At 52.3% G+C, this 15,220-nt stretch overlaps 1 protein-coding gene across 4 annotated transcripts in view; it reads right to left on the reverse strand.

Moving 5' to 3' along the window:
* RERE (arginine-glutamic acid dipeptide repeats) overlaps positions 1–15,220 on the reverse strand; it is a 163,139-nt gene that overhangs the window by 66,146 nt on the left and 81,773 nt on the right. For 3 of the 4 annotated variants that reach the window (XM_084220000.1, XM_084219999.1, XM_084219998.1), the window contains exons 5-7: positions 13,487–13,583; positions 11,367–11,471; positions 935–983 (exon numbers count right to left, since the gene is read on the reverse strand). In XM_084220000.1, the coding sequence (XP_084076126.1) occupies positions 935–983; positions 11,367–11,471; positions 13,487–13,583 (251 nt within the window). Of the gene's footprint in view, positions 1–934; positions 984–7,808; positions 7,927–11,366; positions 11,472–13,486; positions 13,584–15,220 lie in introns of those variants that run through there. The other variant, XM_084220001.1, reaches the window with a different exon arrangement.

The raw sequence follows: 15,220 nt of genomic DNA on the forward strand, positions 1-15,220 counted from the left end.
CCAAGGATGAGGGAGGGAACAATGGAAGTCTGGAGCACGGAGCGAGCAAGAATTAACAGTATTCTAAATCCCTGGACCTTCTTCCTGCTTTTTCTTCCCCATCCATAAATGCACGTGGTAATTACACCTCAGAGCAGGGTGACTAATGCCTGCCAAAATATTAGATGACAATTTGAGATGAAAGCTGTTTTGAAGGTATCATTTACAGTACTCTTGTTATGACTACTGAAAAGAACACTACAGGTTTAATTGCCAAGGACTTTTTTCCTCTGAAGGCAAAACATCCTCAAGAATGTGACATCAGGTTCCATAAATATTTACTTTCACTAGTTCTTAAACAGGATTTTTAAGAGGGTCTGAATGAATATTCATCACTTGGATGCAAAACTCCAGCACTTGGACACTACAAAGTCAATTCCTCAGGAAAAGGAGAGGCCCCAGCTGCCAGGGACAGACCTGGCCCTATGAACCAGAGCAAGCTGGATGTTAATACTCTTTAAGAACAGATTATTTCCAATGCTTATGAAGGATTTCTCTCAAATTAGAATTAACATAGCAGGAACATCTAAAGTCTTAACCTTATTCTGCTTCCCAGTGTGTGAACACCCTCAGCAGCTCCCTCAGTTTCTGTTTTAACAATCCCAATGACTTAAAGCCCTTCTTTACCTTCCAGCAGTTACTCACATTCCCTCAATCTTACCCAGGAATTAACCCAACAGCACTTCTGCTACAGAAAATCATCACCATATCAACATCTGACACAGAACAATCTCAGAAACTGAGCTGGGAAGGCTGAAGAACTCACTGGAGTGAGTCACCTAAAGATGATTCTAAAATCCCTCCCCATGTCTGAACACATGCAATTTTAAACAACTGTCACCTGCACACATCAGGAGGCCAAAGCATCTCTGGATGCTGAGCACAAACCCCTTACCTGGTGGCTGGGTCCCACTCTGATTTCACCTTGGGTACTGTTCAGCCTCCTAAAGTACAAAAAAAAACAGCAATGAGAAAGAATTGCAATAAATGAAATTCAGAGCCAGACTCTTTTTGGTCACAGCATTTCCAGTGCAAATGGAGCAGGAGCAGAAACAAAACATTGCTGAGGGAACAGGAGGGGATGTGCTCAGGTGTGTGGGTAACCTGCTCTGTGCAGGGCTCCCTGGGCAGGGCTGGGCCAGTGCCACCCTCCAGGAAACAAATCCACTCCAAATATCAGCCAAAAGCCTCCAGGAGACAATCAGAACACGTCAAAGTGTCTTCCCCCAGTGCATGTTTTTGCAAGACAACCTGACACTGCTTTCTTGTTTCCAGGCTATGCAAGGAAATGACTGAACTAGGAAATCAATTTTCTATTTACAAAGTTACACATTAAATACCAGGTTACTACAAGGTGTCAGAATCCTTCCCTGCAAGCAGCAAAGGGGAAGCTGACAACAGAAAATGCTGATGCTCTTCCTTTCCTCCCAGAATTCATTTAAAGGCCATGCACATCCCTGCTCCCAGTGTCCCTGAGCCCTGGGCTGGTTCCAGCTCAGACAGGAGGAACCAAACATGCCCCAGCTCCCAACCTTGGTGTGATAAACAGACACTGAAGAACCAAGGCTGGACCATCCTGAAATTGCAAAGTTAAAATCAAAGTTTGGGATGGGACTTCTGTCCCCAGCCCCCTCTGTGGGACCCCAGTGGGGCTCTCCAGCCACTCCTCACGAAGGACGGACAGAAATACTTCTGTGTGTCTTTCCACCACCAATGCCCATTTCCTGGGAGCATCCCCACCTCGAGGCGAGGGCTGGGCTCAGCTGCTGTGCAGGGAGCTCTGGCAGGCTGCTCCACATCCCCCCTGGATTTTAACAGGGCCCAGAGCCCCTGGCTGCTCAAGGACACAGGATCTGCTCTGGGATTTCTGCTGCTTCCACAGCCCCAGCAATGGCTTTCAAATGGAGAAAAAAATTCTTGCTATGGGAACTAAAATGCAGTGCAGATTTGAAGCTAAATCATATTGGTGAGGGCAATTACAATGAGAATGGAATGGCATCCTTGTTTATTCGATGGGAAAGGGAAAAAAGGAGCCAACGCTGGATATGAAATGTGACACAAAAGAAACTGCTGTAACAAAGCAGTATCCATAGCAACAACAACTTAATATTTCAGTCCTCCTCAGCTGCAGTGGATTAAATATAATGACAAGATGTTCCCTTTGAAAAGTAACCTGTTGCCATGGCAACGTTGTGTTCTGCAAAGTAAACAGGGGCTGGTCAGAAAGGAGCTGGGAGCCAGTGCTGGAATATCAAAGAGGCAGGAGGAGAGCAGGGCAGGCAGCACGCCCTGACACCCAGGGCAGTGCCCAGAGCCCCAGCAGGGCAGGGAGCAGGGCCAGCTCCCCTTGTGCCCCCTCCTGAAGCAGCAGGGCAGCCTGGAGGGCACTGAGAGCAGGGCAGGACTGAGCACAGCCTGGGGCACGGCCCTCCCTTCCACCCTGGCAAGGAGCAGACAGGGAGGAAGGCTGGCACAGCAGAGCCTGCACAGCTCCCAGCAGAGAAAAGAGCTTCACCCTCTGTTTGTCACCTGCCCTGTCCCCACCACTCACCCTCACCCTAACCCAAGGCTGGCACAGCAGCTCTGCACAGCTGCCAGTCCAGAAACCAGCCTCACCCTCTGTTTGTCACCTGCCCTGTCCCCACCAGTCACCAGTCACCCAAGGCTGGCACAGCTGGAGGCTCTGTCCACGGACACAGTGCCACCAAGGACTGGGACAAGGCCACCAGAGGTGTCCCAGGGCACAGCAGAGCAGCTCTGGGGAGAAGCTGGGCTCAGGATTCTGTTCCAGAACGCCCAGAGCAGGCAGGATGCGGGGCTGGGAATTCACAGCAGAGCTCTCCCCAGGCTGGGGCCATGGCCAAAGGGCCCTGGGGGCTTGGGGACAGCCCTGCCCTGTCCCTGGTGCCAGCCCCAGCCAGCTCCCTGCCCAGCACTCGGGCCAGGGATGCCCTGCAGGGTGGGATCTCAGCAGAGCTGCTCCTCTCACCTTTCCCTCCCCACTGCCAGGGCTCAGCACGGAGCTCCCTGCAGTCAATGCACATTTTTCACCCTGCTGCAGCCCCTCTGGGTTTGTCTGTGCTGCTGTGGCCACCCTGGCCTCAGTGCTGTCCCCCTGGGCTCTCTGCCATCCTCTGCCAGCCAGCAACAGCTCCAGCCCCAGAGATAACTCAGGGCTGCCACTCAGTTTAAAAAACAACCCCAACAAACCCCAAAGCAAAACCAGAAGCCACACACAGCCACACAGGACAGCATTCTGTGCCAGCCACAGAACCACCCTGGGCATCCCTCCCTGATCCTGCACACTGAGGTGATCCCAAAGGAAATTACAGGGATGCTTCAACAGAAGGTTTTTAAACCAGCCACAAACCTCCTCTCAAACACTGAGGAGGTGTCCAAAGCCAGCTGGGAAAGGTCATTATTTCTATACAGGCAAAGATTAAAAAAGGAAAGGTCTTCAAGGCAGCTATGGAGGGGGTTGGGCTGTGGGTTTGTTTTTCATGGGCAATAACAAGCTGCAGCACTGAACAATGAACCTGAGGAGATTTGGGGGGCTCTGTGAAGCCTGGTATCAACACCAGTGGCTTTGCTGAATAAAAGCAGGCCCATGTCAGACATGTGTTATAGAATAATTATAAACAGCAGTCCCACACTTGGCACTGACTAACCAGCCATTATCAATGGCCAGGCAATCAGTTACATCCACTGAGAGTAGGACACAGCAAGGCAATTCCCAGATACTTGTGATTTCTGCAAATTAATAAAAACTCCCAAGAAAGTCCCAAGAAAAGGTTTGTTGTTTTTTTTTTTAATCCTTTGATTCAAAGAGTCCAATACCCAAGATGAAAAACCCCTGCTCTTCAGAGGCAGCTCTAAAAACATCTGGCAAGGATCATTTTGTTCCATCTCTAGAGGGACAAAACAGGGGAGAACAAAATGACTCCACTCCCAACTTGAGCAGATTAAAAAGCAGTTTATCAGGCCCTGAGAGTGACTGGCACTGCAGCCAAGAGCATCTGTTTATGGTCACTGTTGGGAGGCAGGAGACTGAGCCAAGTGGATCTGTAATTTTAACCCAAAATTATCTTATGTCATGTTCAAACACTGCACACTCCAAAATACAACAGGGACAAACATGTTCAGGCTGCTCACCCTTTAACCAAAAAACCCCACAACTGCCTCAAACCTGAGTTAAATACCTCAGAGGAACAAGTCCCTGAATTCACCTGTGTCCTACACCTTCATTCTTTAAGCAGGATTTAAAATTTCATTTTACAGAAATAGGATGCTCACGCTCAGAAAATATCCTTGCCCCTTGTATGCTTAAACTTCATTTACAGTTTTAAATTGTAACTGTGTGTTGCAATAATTAAAAAAAAAAGGCAGAAGCAATTTTCTCTTCTGGGTGAAAAATCCAAGGTGTATTTCAGCAAATGAGCTGCCAAAGGAAGGCTCTGATGCCTGCTCACCCAGAGCAGCAGTGAGCAGACGTGCCCCAACTCCTGCACCTGCAGAGCGAGCTGCAGCCTGCTCCTGCTGCAGGGCACGACTGGGGGCTGCTCTGTGCCCCGTGCTGCTGGCAGCAGGAAGTCCTTGCACACAGGAAAAGCCTTTGCAAGATAAAGTTGTTCTTTCATCATGTTTATAGAGGAGGAAGAAGAAAAGCCGACAGAGAGCCCTGAGTGCTGTCCCCTACCCAAAGGTGGAGGGAGGTGGCAGAAATTGAGCCAAGTCAGCGGAAAGGAAGGAAGTGTTCTCCCCACCCAGGAATGGCCTGGGAGGGGAATGTTTGGCTGGCAGGTGCCATGGAGCACCTCTCTGACACCTGCTCACTCCAGATAAGGCAGACACCAGCATCTGATCACAGGTTCAAATTAATTACTGGGAACCACTGCATAATGCAAAGGTTTTTATCTGCTCCCACTGATTCTAACAGAAGCAGAGTGCTGTTCACCAGCAGCACTGGCACTGGGGGGATGTGTAAATGAGCTCAGCATGGGCTGGTCCTGTACAGCTCCTAAAACGGCCAGGCAGAGCCTTTGCCCTTCCCATATTCCCAAATATTCACTGCTGAACCAGCCTGAGCTCCCCAGCAGCACAGCCCCAGCCCCTGTGCAGGCCATGGGGCCTTTGCCAGGAAGCTCCATCAGATCAGAGCCCCTGATCAACCTCTGGGCTCTGAGCCTGCCTGACCACACAAACCTGAGCAGCACAGGGCAGAGGCAGCAGCTCGTGTCACAGGTGATAAGCATGAAGAATGGGAGGCATGAAAGGAGCTGGAAGGTATCCCCAGCTCCACCATGCACCTGGAAACAAGCCCTAATTAAAACAAATTACATCCTAAAGAATGGGAAGGAAGGGGAAAGAGGTAATCTTGCTGATTTATGCCTGGAAAAAAAGCTGAAATGAAGGCAGAACAAAGGGAAGAGACTATTCTTCATCCAAGGGACAATATTCAAGCACTTCCCATGATATATCTGCAATTTCCAACAGCTGTTTGGAGTGGCACTAACTCACCAGACCACCTAGCAGCAGTGCCTGAGCTGGGAGAACCAGCTGGGCATGCAGCCAGGACAAAGCTGTCCCTGGGGAAGGGAATGGCTGCAGGAGCCCAGCTGCACTGCCCAGGGATGCTGCCAGCACAGCACCCCCAGCCTGCCCCCACTGCCACCCAGGGCTGGGGATTTGGGGGCTTTGGGGGCTCTCCCTGGCTGGGGGGAGCAGGGAGGTTGGGTTTCTGGTTTTGTTGTTTGGTTTTCTTTTTTAAACCCACCTCCACACAAAGCTGAGGAGCTGCTTGCTGATGACCTGGCTGCCCAAGCCCTTCTCTGCTGTCCAGAAGGGAACATTTAAAACCAGTGCTAAGGACACAAGCTGCCACATCCCTGTATTCCTGCAGAGCACTCAAGGAGCTCCTTTATTAGGAATAAGAATGTGTCCAAAGCTCAGGCCTAGGGAGACTCCTCTCTAAACCACCAGGAGATCCAGCCAGGCTGAGCTCAGGGGAGCTGAGCTCTGTCATCATTAGCAGGACTTGGTTCAGCCAATGGCCAAAGTGATCCACATGAAATAAGTGTTCTTGGCTTTTTTCATGCTCTGCAGGTATAAAAGGAGATGGTTACAGGAATGACACTTGGGGCAGGATACTGACAGGGACGTGGCACTGACACGGGCAGGATTCTGCAGGTTTATTCACCACTCATTCCTCAGCTTCTGACAAGAATCCCAGACTGGTTTGGTTTGGAAGGGACCTCAAAGCCCATCCTGCCATGGCAGGGACACCTTCCACTGTCCCAGGTGCTCCCAGCCCTGCCCAGCCTGGCCTTGGGCACTGCCAGGGATCCAGGGGCAGCCACAGCTGCTCTGGGCACCCTGTGCCAGGGCCTGCCCACCCTCACAGGGGGGAATTTCTTCCTCTCTTCTCATCCCAATCTCTGCTGTTAGTCTGAAGCTGCTCCCCGTGTGTGTCCCTCTGTGCCCAGGTGAGCAGCCACTGCCAGCCCCTGCCAGGTGAGTGACAATGCGTGCAGGGCTAAGGGCCACCCCCTGCTCCCAGGTGTCACTGTGAGCAGCACACACAGTCCTGCCCCCTGTCCACCCAAACCCTGGCCAGCCCCACAACAAGGTCCCTGAGTGAGCCCAGCTCTGCAGGACAGGCACAGGACAGAGCCAGGCAGTGAGAGCCAGGTGTGACCCAAGCACAGCCCCAGGTCCCCTCACCCCCATTTCCACACAGCAGTGACACTGCTGGCCGTGCCACAGGGACCAGAGCCCTGCCCTTCACCCCATCAGCCTGACCCCCTGCCTGCCTGCTGAGCCTCGTGGTGCTGCACAGCTGCCCTGAGCTGCTGTCCTGAGCTGCTGCCTGCTGTCCTGCACAACTGCTGTCCTGAGCTGCTGTCCTGCACAGCTGCTGCCATTCAGATGCACCAGTGCCACCTGCACGGGCAGGACAGGCCAGGACAGCCACAGCAGCTCCTGCTCCTCTCACCTGGTCAGTGCCAGGCTCAGTGCCAGGCTCAGTGCCCTCCAGCAGCAGGGACCACCCATGCAGGAGCCCCAGTGGCTGCTGCTGCAGCCCCCTCCTGTCACAGCCCCTGAGCATCCCTGCCCTGCAGGGCGCTGCACTGCCCACAGCTGCACTGGAGCCCCCAGACCTCCGGGGTGCAGCGTGCCCACCGCCGTGCCCCTGGCAGTGCCCGCTGCTGTGCCACTGGCAGTGCCCACCGTGCCCCCGGCAATACCCACCATGCCCCTGGCAGTGTCCACTGTTCTGCCCCCAGCAGTGCCAACCGTACCCCCGGCAGTGCCCACCGTGCCCGCTGCCGTGCCGCTGGCAGTGCCCACTGTGCCCCTGGCAGTGCCCGCTGCCATGCCTGCCGTCGTACCCCCGGCAGTGCCCACCGTGCCCCTGGCAGTGTCCACTGCTCTGCCCCCAGCAGTGCCAACCGTACCCCCGGCAGTGCCCGCTGCTGTGCCCGCTGCCGTGCCGCTGGCAGTGCCCGCTGCCATGCCCGCCGTCGTACCCCCGGCAGCGCCCACCGTGCCCGCTGCCGTGCCCCCGGCAGTGCCCACTGTGCCCCCGGCATTGCCTGCTGCTGTGCCGCTGGCAGTGCCCGCTGCCATGCCTGCCGTCGTACCCCCGGCAGTGCCCACCGTGCCCCCGGCAGTGCCCGCGGCCGTGGCAGCGCTGGCAGCGGCTGGCAGGGGCCCCGGGCGCTGCCCCAGCGGCGCGGCAGCCGCGGCGGCCGGCGGGCACTGCCGCCTACCTGCAGGGGCCGAGCGGATCGTCCATGGCTGTGCCGGGCGCCCGGGGCCGCGGCGGATCGCTGAGCCCGCTGCTCCCGGCCCAAACTCTGCCCGCTGCCCTCTCCCAGCTCAAAATGGAGGCACATGCGGGCTGCCAGAGCTGCCGAGCCTGCACTGAGCTTGTGCTGTGACCTAAGCCCGCACGCAGAACGCACAAACTTCGCCCTCGGACCGGCGGCACTGAGCATGTGCTGTGACCCTCCCTCCCTCATCCTCCTCCCTCCTTCCTCCTCCTCCCTCCGGAACGGCTCCGCACGCCGCCGCTGCTCCGGCAGCGGATACAGCGGGATCCGCTGAGAAATACAGCCGGCATCTGTAAATAAATACAGCCGGGATCTGCTGAGAAATACAGCCGAGATCCGCTGAGAAATACAGCCGGGATCTGCTGAATAAATACAGCCGGGGATCTGGAAATGCAGCCGGGGATCCGCGGATAAATACAGCCGGGGATCCGCTGAGAAATACAGCAGGATTCTCTAAATAAATATAGCCAGGGATCTGTAAATACAGCTGGGGATCTGCCAATAAATAGAGAGGAGATGCGGGAATAGAGCCAGGGATCCACTGATAAATACAGCCGGGGATCCGAGAGGCACGGAGGGAGGGAGGGATGAGGGAGGGATGGAGGGGATGGAGGGATGAGGGAGGGGATGGAGGAGGGAGGGATCCCTCACTGCGCCCAGCCCGGCCCCAGGTGCGATCCCAGCCCCATCCCAGGAGCCCGGGCTGCAGGGCTGAAGCTGGAGGCAGAGCAGGAAGCCGAGCACAGAACGCTCCCGCCCTCCTGGCAGCGCTGGGAGCATCTAAGGAATGTTATTCTCCCATTTAAGGAATATTATTCTTTGGCAGCCGAGGAGCCAGGCTTGATTCTCCCTGCCTGAACCTCCTGCCCCAGCCTGCAGCTCTGAGCCCTCTGTGTATTGGGTGACTCCAAACATGCTCTTGGGCACCCCTTCACATGGAGGCAAAGTCCCCTCCAGCACACACAGCTTTCATTGGGACACATCCCTCTGTTCTCCAGCTCCTGAGATGCCTCCACCTACCATGAGGCTAAAGAAGGATAAAAATTTCCCCAAATATTGTATTTTGAATACACAGTAAGCAAAGCAGATCAGGCCCCAGGAAAACCCTTCCTTTTCTGGTACAACAATCCGGTGAGGAATGTTCATTGTAGCAGAGGTGGATACACAATTTCCTTGGGTATCACAAGTTTCAAACGGCACAGAAAGGACAAAACAACCTTTCCTTGAGCTCTGTGTCCTGCAACGAAAGGGCCTCATCCTACACATCCTCCCCAGTGCTGCGGATGTTTCTGCAGTCTGGGGCTTTCTCAAGTTATTTTGCAAATACAAACACACAAAAATAGCTTCTCTGCAATCATAAGCATGCTAAAATAGATCCCCACCACGCTGAGCTGCACCTGAGAGTCTGCAGAAGTTTCTGAGCCTCCCATGGTGAGCCCAGAATGTCTCAGCAGAAATGCCCCTGCACACGGTGCCCAGCTCAGGACTGCTGGGCTCCCAGCCCACATCCCCCAGCAGGGCTCACTGCAGCCTGCAGGACCTTTCCCACATCAATTTCACACAACCAGGGCGTTTCTCACCCTCCCACAGAACCAAAACACCTCCTTAGGAAAGCAGATCAGGTGCAAGATGGAACTGACAAAGCCCTGAAATGTGCCCCCAACACTTTCACTTCCCACAGCAGAAACTCACAGGCAGCCACGAGCAGCAGCAAAACCCAGCCCGAAAATCACCAACCAACCTCCCTGCGGTTCCCCTCTCTGAGCCTCCCCCACTCCAACACAAAATATGGCCCGAGTTAGACAAAGAAACCTGGCTGCAAGCACATGAAGAAAAACCGACTTTGCAGAGCTGGCTAATTTGAGTAATTAGCTGATCACTACGTGCTCTGCTCCTTCCTTTCATTGATCCTTTCAGGCTCACTCATCCTCTAACAGCTGGAAGAATTAACAGCTACCTCTACCCAGAAAGTGGGTTTAAAACCCCCCCAAAAATGCCATTTCACAGGAGAAACCATCCCTTAGGCACCAATACCAACACTCCAACCCCAAACTGAGGCACAGTGACACACACAGGGGTCAGGCAGGGAGCTGAACATCAGAGAGGGGCACCAGGAAAACCCCATCCAGGAAAACCCATCCAGGAAAACCTTATCAATCAAAACCCCATCCAGGAAAACCTCATCAATTAAAGCCCCCCCCAGGAAAACCTCCCCATGCCTGGCCTCGTGGACTGCTCAGAAGAAGGCAGCAGAGGTGTTCCAGAAGCATTTTAGGGCATGGTGTTTGAATTTGGGATATCCACAGGGCTCAGTGGACTCCCAGGGAAGGGAAGTGCCTGAGGGAGGCAGTTTCAGCCGTCCATCTCCCCAAGACAGACTGGGACACCTCAGAGAGAGGCAAGGAAGCCTCATTAATTGGCAATTTCATAATGAACACCACTCAGGGAGCTCCTCCTGACTGCAGGCGCTTAGTGGCTGGCAATGCCCTGAAGCACAAAGCTTTAGAGACAGTAAATCCACCACAGAACAATTCAAATATTTATTATTTACATGCTTATCTAGCCCCCAGTTCAAACAGGACTTTTCTCCAGGCTATCTCTGGAAATCAAGGTGCACAGCTGATTGTGTTCCAAGGACAATTCCCTGCACACACCTGAGCCAAATTCTTCACCTCCCACTGGGGTGCTCATGGAAATGCCCCCCTGCACAGCAAACTCAAGGCTGGCACTTGTGGGGCTTTTCCTGCACTAGAGAATCCCATAAATGTAGAAAATGTCCCGTTTGGACCCAGCAAATAACAAAGGCACAGCCTGGACTGAGCTTTCCAACCAGAGCTGCCCAAGGCTGGCTGAACAAACCCAGGCAGACTGAAGAGCATGGACACACCTTCCTCCAACATGAACTGATCCCAAAAAGCTCCTTTCTGTGCCTCTCATTTGTTCTAGGCCAGCAAAGCATAAACCAGGAATCCCTGATTAGGGACCTGGACAATTATTTACACATGAAAGCAGGAATTTCCACACTTAAAAACTTCCAATTTGATTTCTTGGAAGTGTTGAAATTTCAACTTTGCTGACTGGAATATGCAAATGATTTTTAGAGGTATTTTCAAGGGTGTACATTCAGCCAACAAGACAGCCAAGAATTCCTGCTGAAGTTTGCAAGTTTTACAAAACTCCCACATTTCCAAGAAGCTGTTTAGAAGCAGCACATTATTTAGCCAGAGATGCACCTGGATATCAGGACTCACTGCACAATTTTATTTTCTATTCTTATTTTTGTCCTGTATAAACACACACTCAGAAATCTGCAGCTTCTCCCTTGCATCCCTTCCAGCCCAGCCTCCTGCCAGCTGGGTTTGAACCTTTCTTCCCCTGAGTAATTTTCATAGAATGAAGGTTGGAAAAGACCTCCAGGATCATCGAGCCCAACCTTTGAGTGAGCAACAGCTCAGGTCAGTGGTGAAGTGGAGTTTAAAAGCCATTTGCACTTACCTTGTCTCTGGATTGTAGCCCAGGATGTAGAAAAATGAATCCACTCGTGCCTTGAACTCTCTAGCAGCAAATATGTCAGAGAAATGGGAGATGTTGCACTTCCCTCTGCAAGGAAGGAAGAGGAGAAAATGGCATTAGGATTCCAGCTTGAGTAGCAGCTACTTTAACTAAGTGCCACTGCAATCTGGGGAGAAGCCACAGGCATCCCTGCTCTCAGAAATGCCCAAAACACCAGCAATACAAAAATCCTTTCCCAGAAGTGTGGGCTCCTCCCAGGGTGCAAAGGGAAGGAAATGCAGTCACAGTGGCTCGGATGCTGCTCTGCAAACTCTCATCAATTCTCCTCCAGCCAGCACAGTCCTGAGGAGCCCAAATACCATCAGCCCAACAAACAACAGCTTGAAATGCAATGCTGCCAGTCTCCAATGTGCAAAGCTGTCACAGCCACAGACCCAGCCCCCAAAATTCCCCTGTCCAAGGTCTGAGAGGCCCCCACACCCCCTGAGTGCCAGCCTTGCCCTCTCACATTCACTTCCCCCCCGCAGGCTGACACTGCTTTCCACGTTTAGTACTTAGAGAGAAAATGAGCAGGGGGGTTTCTTTTGATATTTCACATTTTAGAAGTATTCTAGGGAAAGAGGTTTGGCTTCTTTTCAATAATTCACCTGGCAGCTAATAAGCATTCCCAGCTAAGCTGCATTGTCTCTGTGGAAGAGCAGCACCTCCTGTTCCCAGCACTCCAGACCAGGAGTTCTGCATTTCACCAGAGAGGGAAAAACCACATCATGTTTATTACACACTTCCACAGAGATCTACAACTACCCTCTAGTTAAATTTTTTCACTGGTTAGAGCAGAATATTGCTAGTTACAATCACTGGGTTTTATTCCCCAGTTTGTCATCAATCCCTTGTGTGGCCAGAGCCATTTGTTTGCAGAGGGCAGAGAAATCATCTGGTATTATAATAAATTAGAATCTCACGTTAACCTTTCATGCATCACGACACACTGTGCCTCCCCCACGTTCTCTGCAGGAACACCATGTGCAATTATCCTTCTGCTCATCCTCTGCACTCTGAGGTTATTTTCCAAGTTCGTCTGGCACACACGTAAATTCCATTTTTATCTCTCCGTCCCCATCTTTTCTTTAAAGGGAAAAGAACTGAGAGGATGTAGCAGGGGAGGTAGAGCAGTCCCAGGGAAAGTGCAGGCACAGAGCTGAGTTTGAGTGTTTGAGCAGATTTCCTGGTGTAACACTGAAGGGGACTCAGCAGAGGCACTGAGGAGTCCCAGGGGCTCCCAGCACTCCCTGGAATGCTCTGAGTTTATAAGAAAGGTTTAATATGTAAATCAAAGACTTTCCCCCACCAGAACAGAAGCCAGTTTGTCTTGAAGTAAGTGGCTTCAGCAAAGTGACTCTGAACAAAAAAATGTCTCCAGATGGCTGTGGTGAAACACCATCTGAGCACCATTATCAGGGAGATTATTCAATTTGCATCTCAACAATATCCACGCATGTCTGGCATGCTGAAAATCAGCTGACAAATAATGCCTGGCTGCTGGGATCCCAGAACATCTGAAGGGAGGGTGTCCCCTCAGCCTGTCCAGGCCAAAAGCCTGGAGGGTGGCAGGGCAGCAGGGCAGAGTGCAGGGCACACAGCTGGGCACTCCCTGCCCATGGCAAACAGCTCCTGCTGGGCACCAGGACTGCCTGGCACGGAGAGCAGCCTGCAGCCGCAGCTCCCAGCCGGGCCAGGGCACAGGACACAGGGCACTGCAGGGGAGAGTCACAGCTGGGCTGGGGAGCAGGGACCCCAGGCACCTCTGTCCCCCTGGTGTCCCCACAGAGCCCCTGACACCTCTGTGCCAGCCCCAACACCTCTGCGCCAGCCCCTGACAGTCCCCAGCCCCAGGCTGACCCCAGGTGTCCCCAGCCCCAGGCTGTCCCCCAGGCTGTCCCCCCAGCCCCAACACCTCTGTGCCAGCCCCAGGCTGTCCCCAGCCCCATGCTAGCCCCATGCTGACCCCAGGTGTCCCCAGGCTGTCCCCAAGGCTGTCCCCAGCCCCATGCTGACCCCAGGTGTCCCCAGGCTGTCCCCAGCCCGTCCCCAGGTGTCCCCACCTCAGGGCAGCAGCGTGGTACGTGTCCACGTAGTCGGAGATGAAGAGCTCGCGGTTCTTGATCACGGGGTCTGTGATCACCAGCTCCCGGCCCGAGTCTGCAGAGACAAACAGCAGCACAGCCCTGACACAGCAGCTGGGCCACCAGTGCCACCAGTGCCACCAGTGCCAGCAGCAGGGCACAGCCCCAGGGTGCTCCTGGGATGCACTGAGGTGACAAACACCGCTCGTGTGCTCAGGGTGGGTGTGGGAATTCACGTGGAACAACATCACATCTGCTTTTACCCATCAATTCTCCCAGGACTTCGGAAGGGAAAAACCTTTCTAAGGGCAGTGGGACTCATTCTGACCACTGGGAGCAGTCACTCCCAGGTGGAAGGAACCAAGGAAATGACTCACTCTGGTTTCCAGGACAAGGTATGGGCTCCTGTGCATATTTAATGTCAAATCTTCAACAAAGTCCTGACAGCGGGAACTGTGCAGTGCTCTGGCTTTGAGGTAAATATTGACATTCATGTTCAAACACAGAAAACTCTGAGTGCTAACAAAAGAACTGGAAGACAACTTTTTCCATGACTTCTTTCTAATACCTTTGAGGAGACACAGAAATACTTCTCCACACACAGGAGACTGCAATAAAAGCAGCCATGCTATCAAAAATACTTTTTGACACTGTGCCTGTAATCTCATTGTTAGAAGCTTCAAATAAATTAGTAACAGAAATGTTAGATTTGTGGAGCTTTTGCTAAAAGCACACACAGAGTGTCCTTTAAAAGGGGAGCGTGTGCTCAACTTTGTTCTGTCAGGCACCACAAAGTTGCTGCATTCCACATTTCAATCATCAACTTTCATCAGCACCGTTCACCTTGGAGTATCTTCAGAATTTTTAACAGTTGCCTCAAGGAAATTTCCTGGTAAGAACAGAAGCAAATGTTATGTCTTCCCTGGAGGCAGGAGATAAATGACACTGGGATATGTACTAAAGTTCCTTCTGCTTCTATGAAAGCCAAGATCACACTTGTTTTTGCAAAGAGAAAAAAAGGGGAAGCTCAGCTCCAAGTGCTTCAGTTCCATCCCTCACTGCAATATTAATCACAGTGAATATTCACTGCAAGGGAGCACGACTGAGAGACACAGCTCTCATGGCAGAATGTGTTCATGGCAGAGCCACAAACACCAGAGGAGATCCCCAATTTCTGCAGATTATTTGGTGCTCAGTTCATTATCAGCACAGTGTCCAGGAGGCCTACCAAGGACCCAGGGTGACTCTGCTTTTCTGTTCTCCTTCAAGGATAATAATAATAATAATAATAATAATAATAATAATAATAATAATAATAATAATAATAATAATAATAATAATAATAATAATAATAATAATAATAATAATAATAATAATAATAATAATAATAATAATGTTATTCAAATTGCTTCTGCTGTTGTTATTAATTATTATTAATCATGCAGCCCAGCACTTCCAGCACCCCTGGAATGCCCCTGATTACAGGAACAGGACACACACCAGTGACACCAGGCAGGTACAGAGCACCGTGTCCTGGTTCCATGCCCCTGTGCAGAAGGGTTCTGTTAAAACTGGGACTGGGGGAGGGCAGGGCAGGCTGGCTCTGTTAAGGCTGGGATTAGGCCAGGCTGGCCCTGTTAAAGCCAAGATGAGGGCAGGCTGGCCCTGTTACAGCTGGGATTGGGGCAGGCTGGCCCTGCTAAGGCCAGGATC

Source organism: Fringilla coelebs, assembly GCF_963513975.1.
Source record: "Fringilla coelebs genome assembly, chromosome: 22".
NCBI classification, from domain to species: Eukaryota; Metazoa; Chordata; class Aves; order Passeriformes; family Fringillidae; genus Fringilla; species Fringilla coelebs.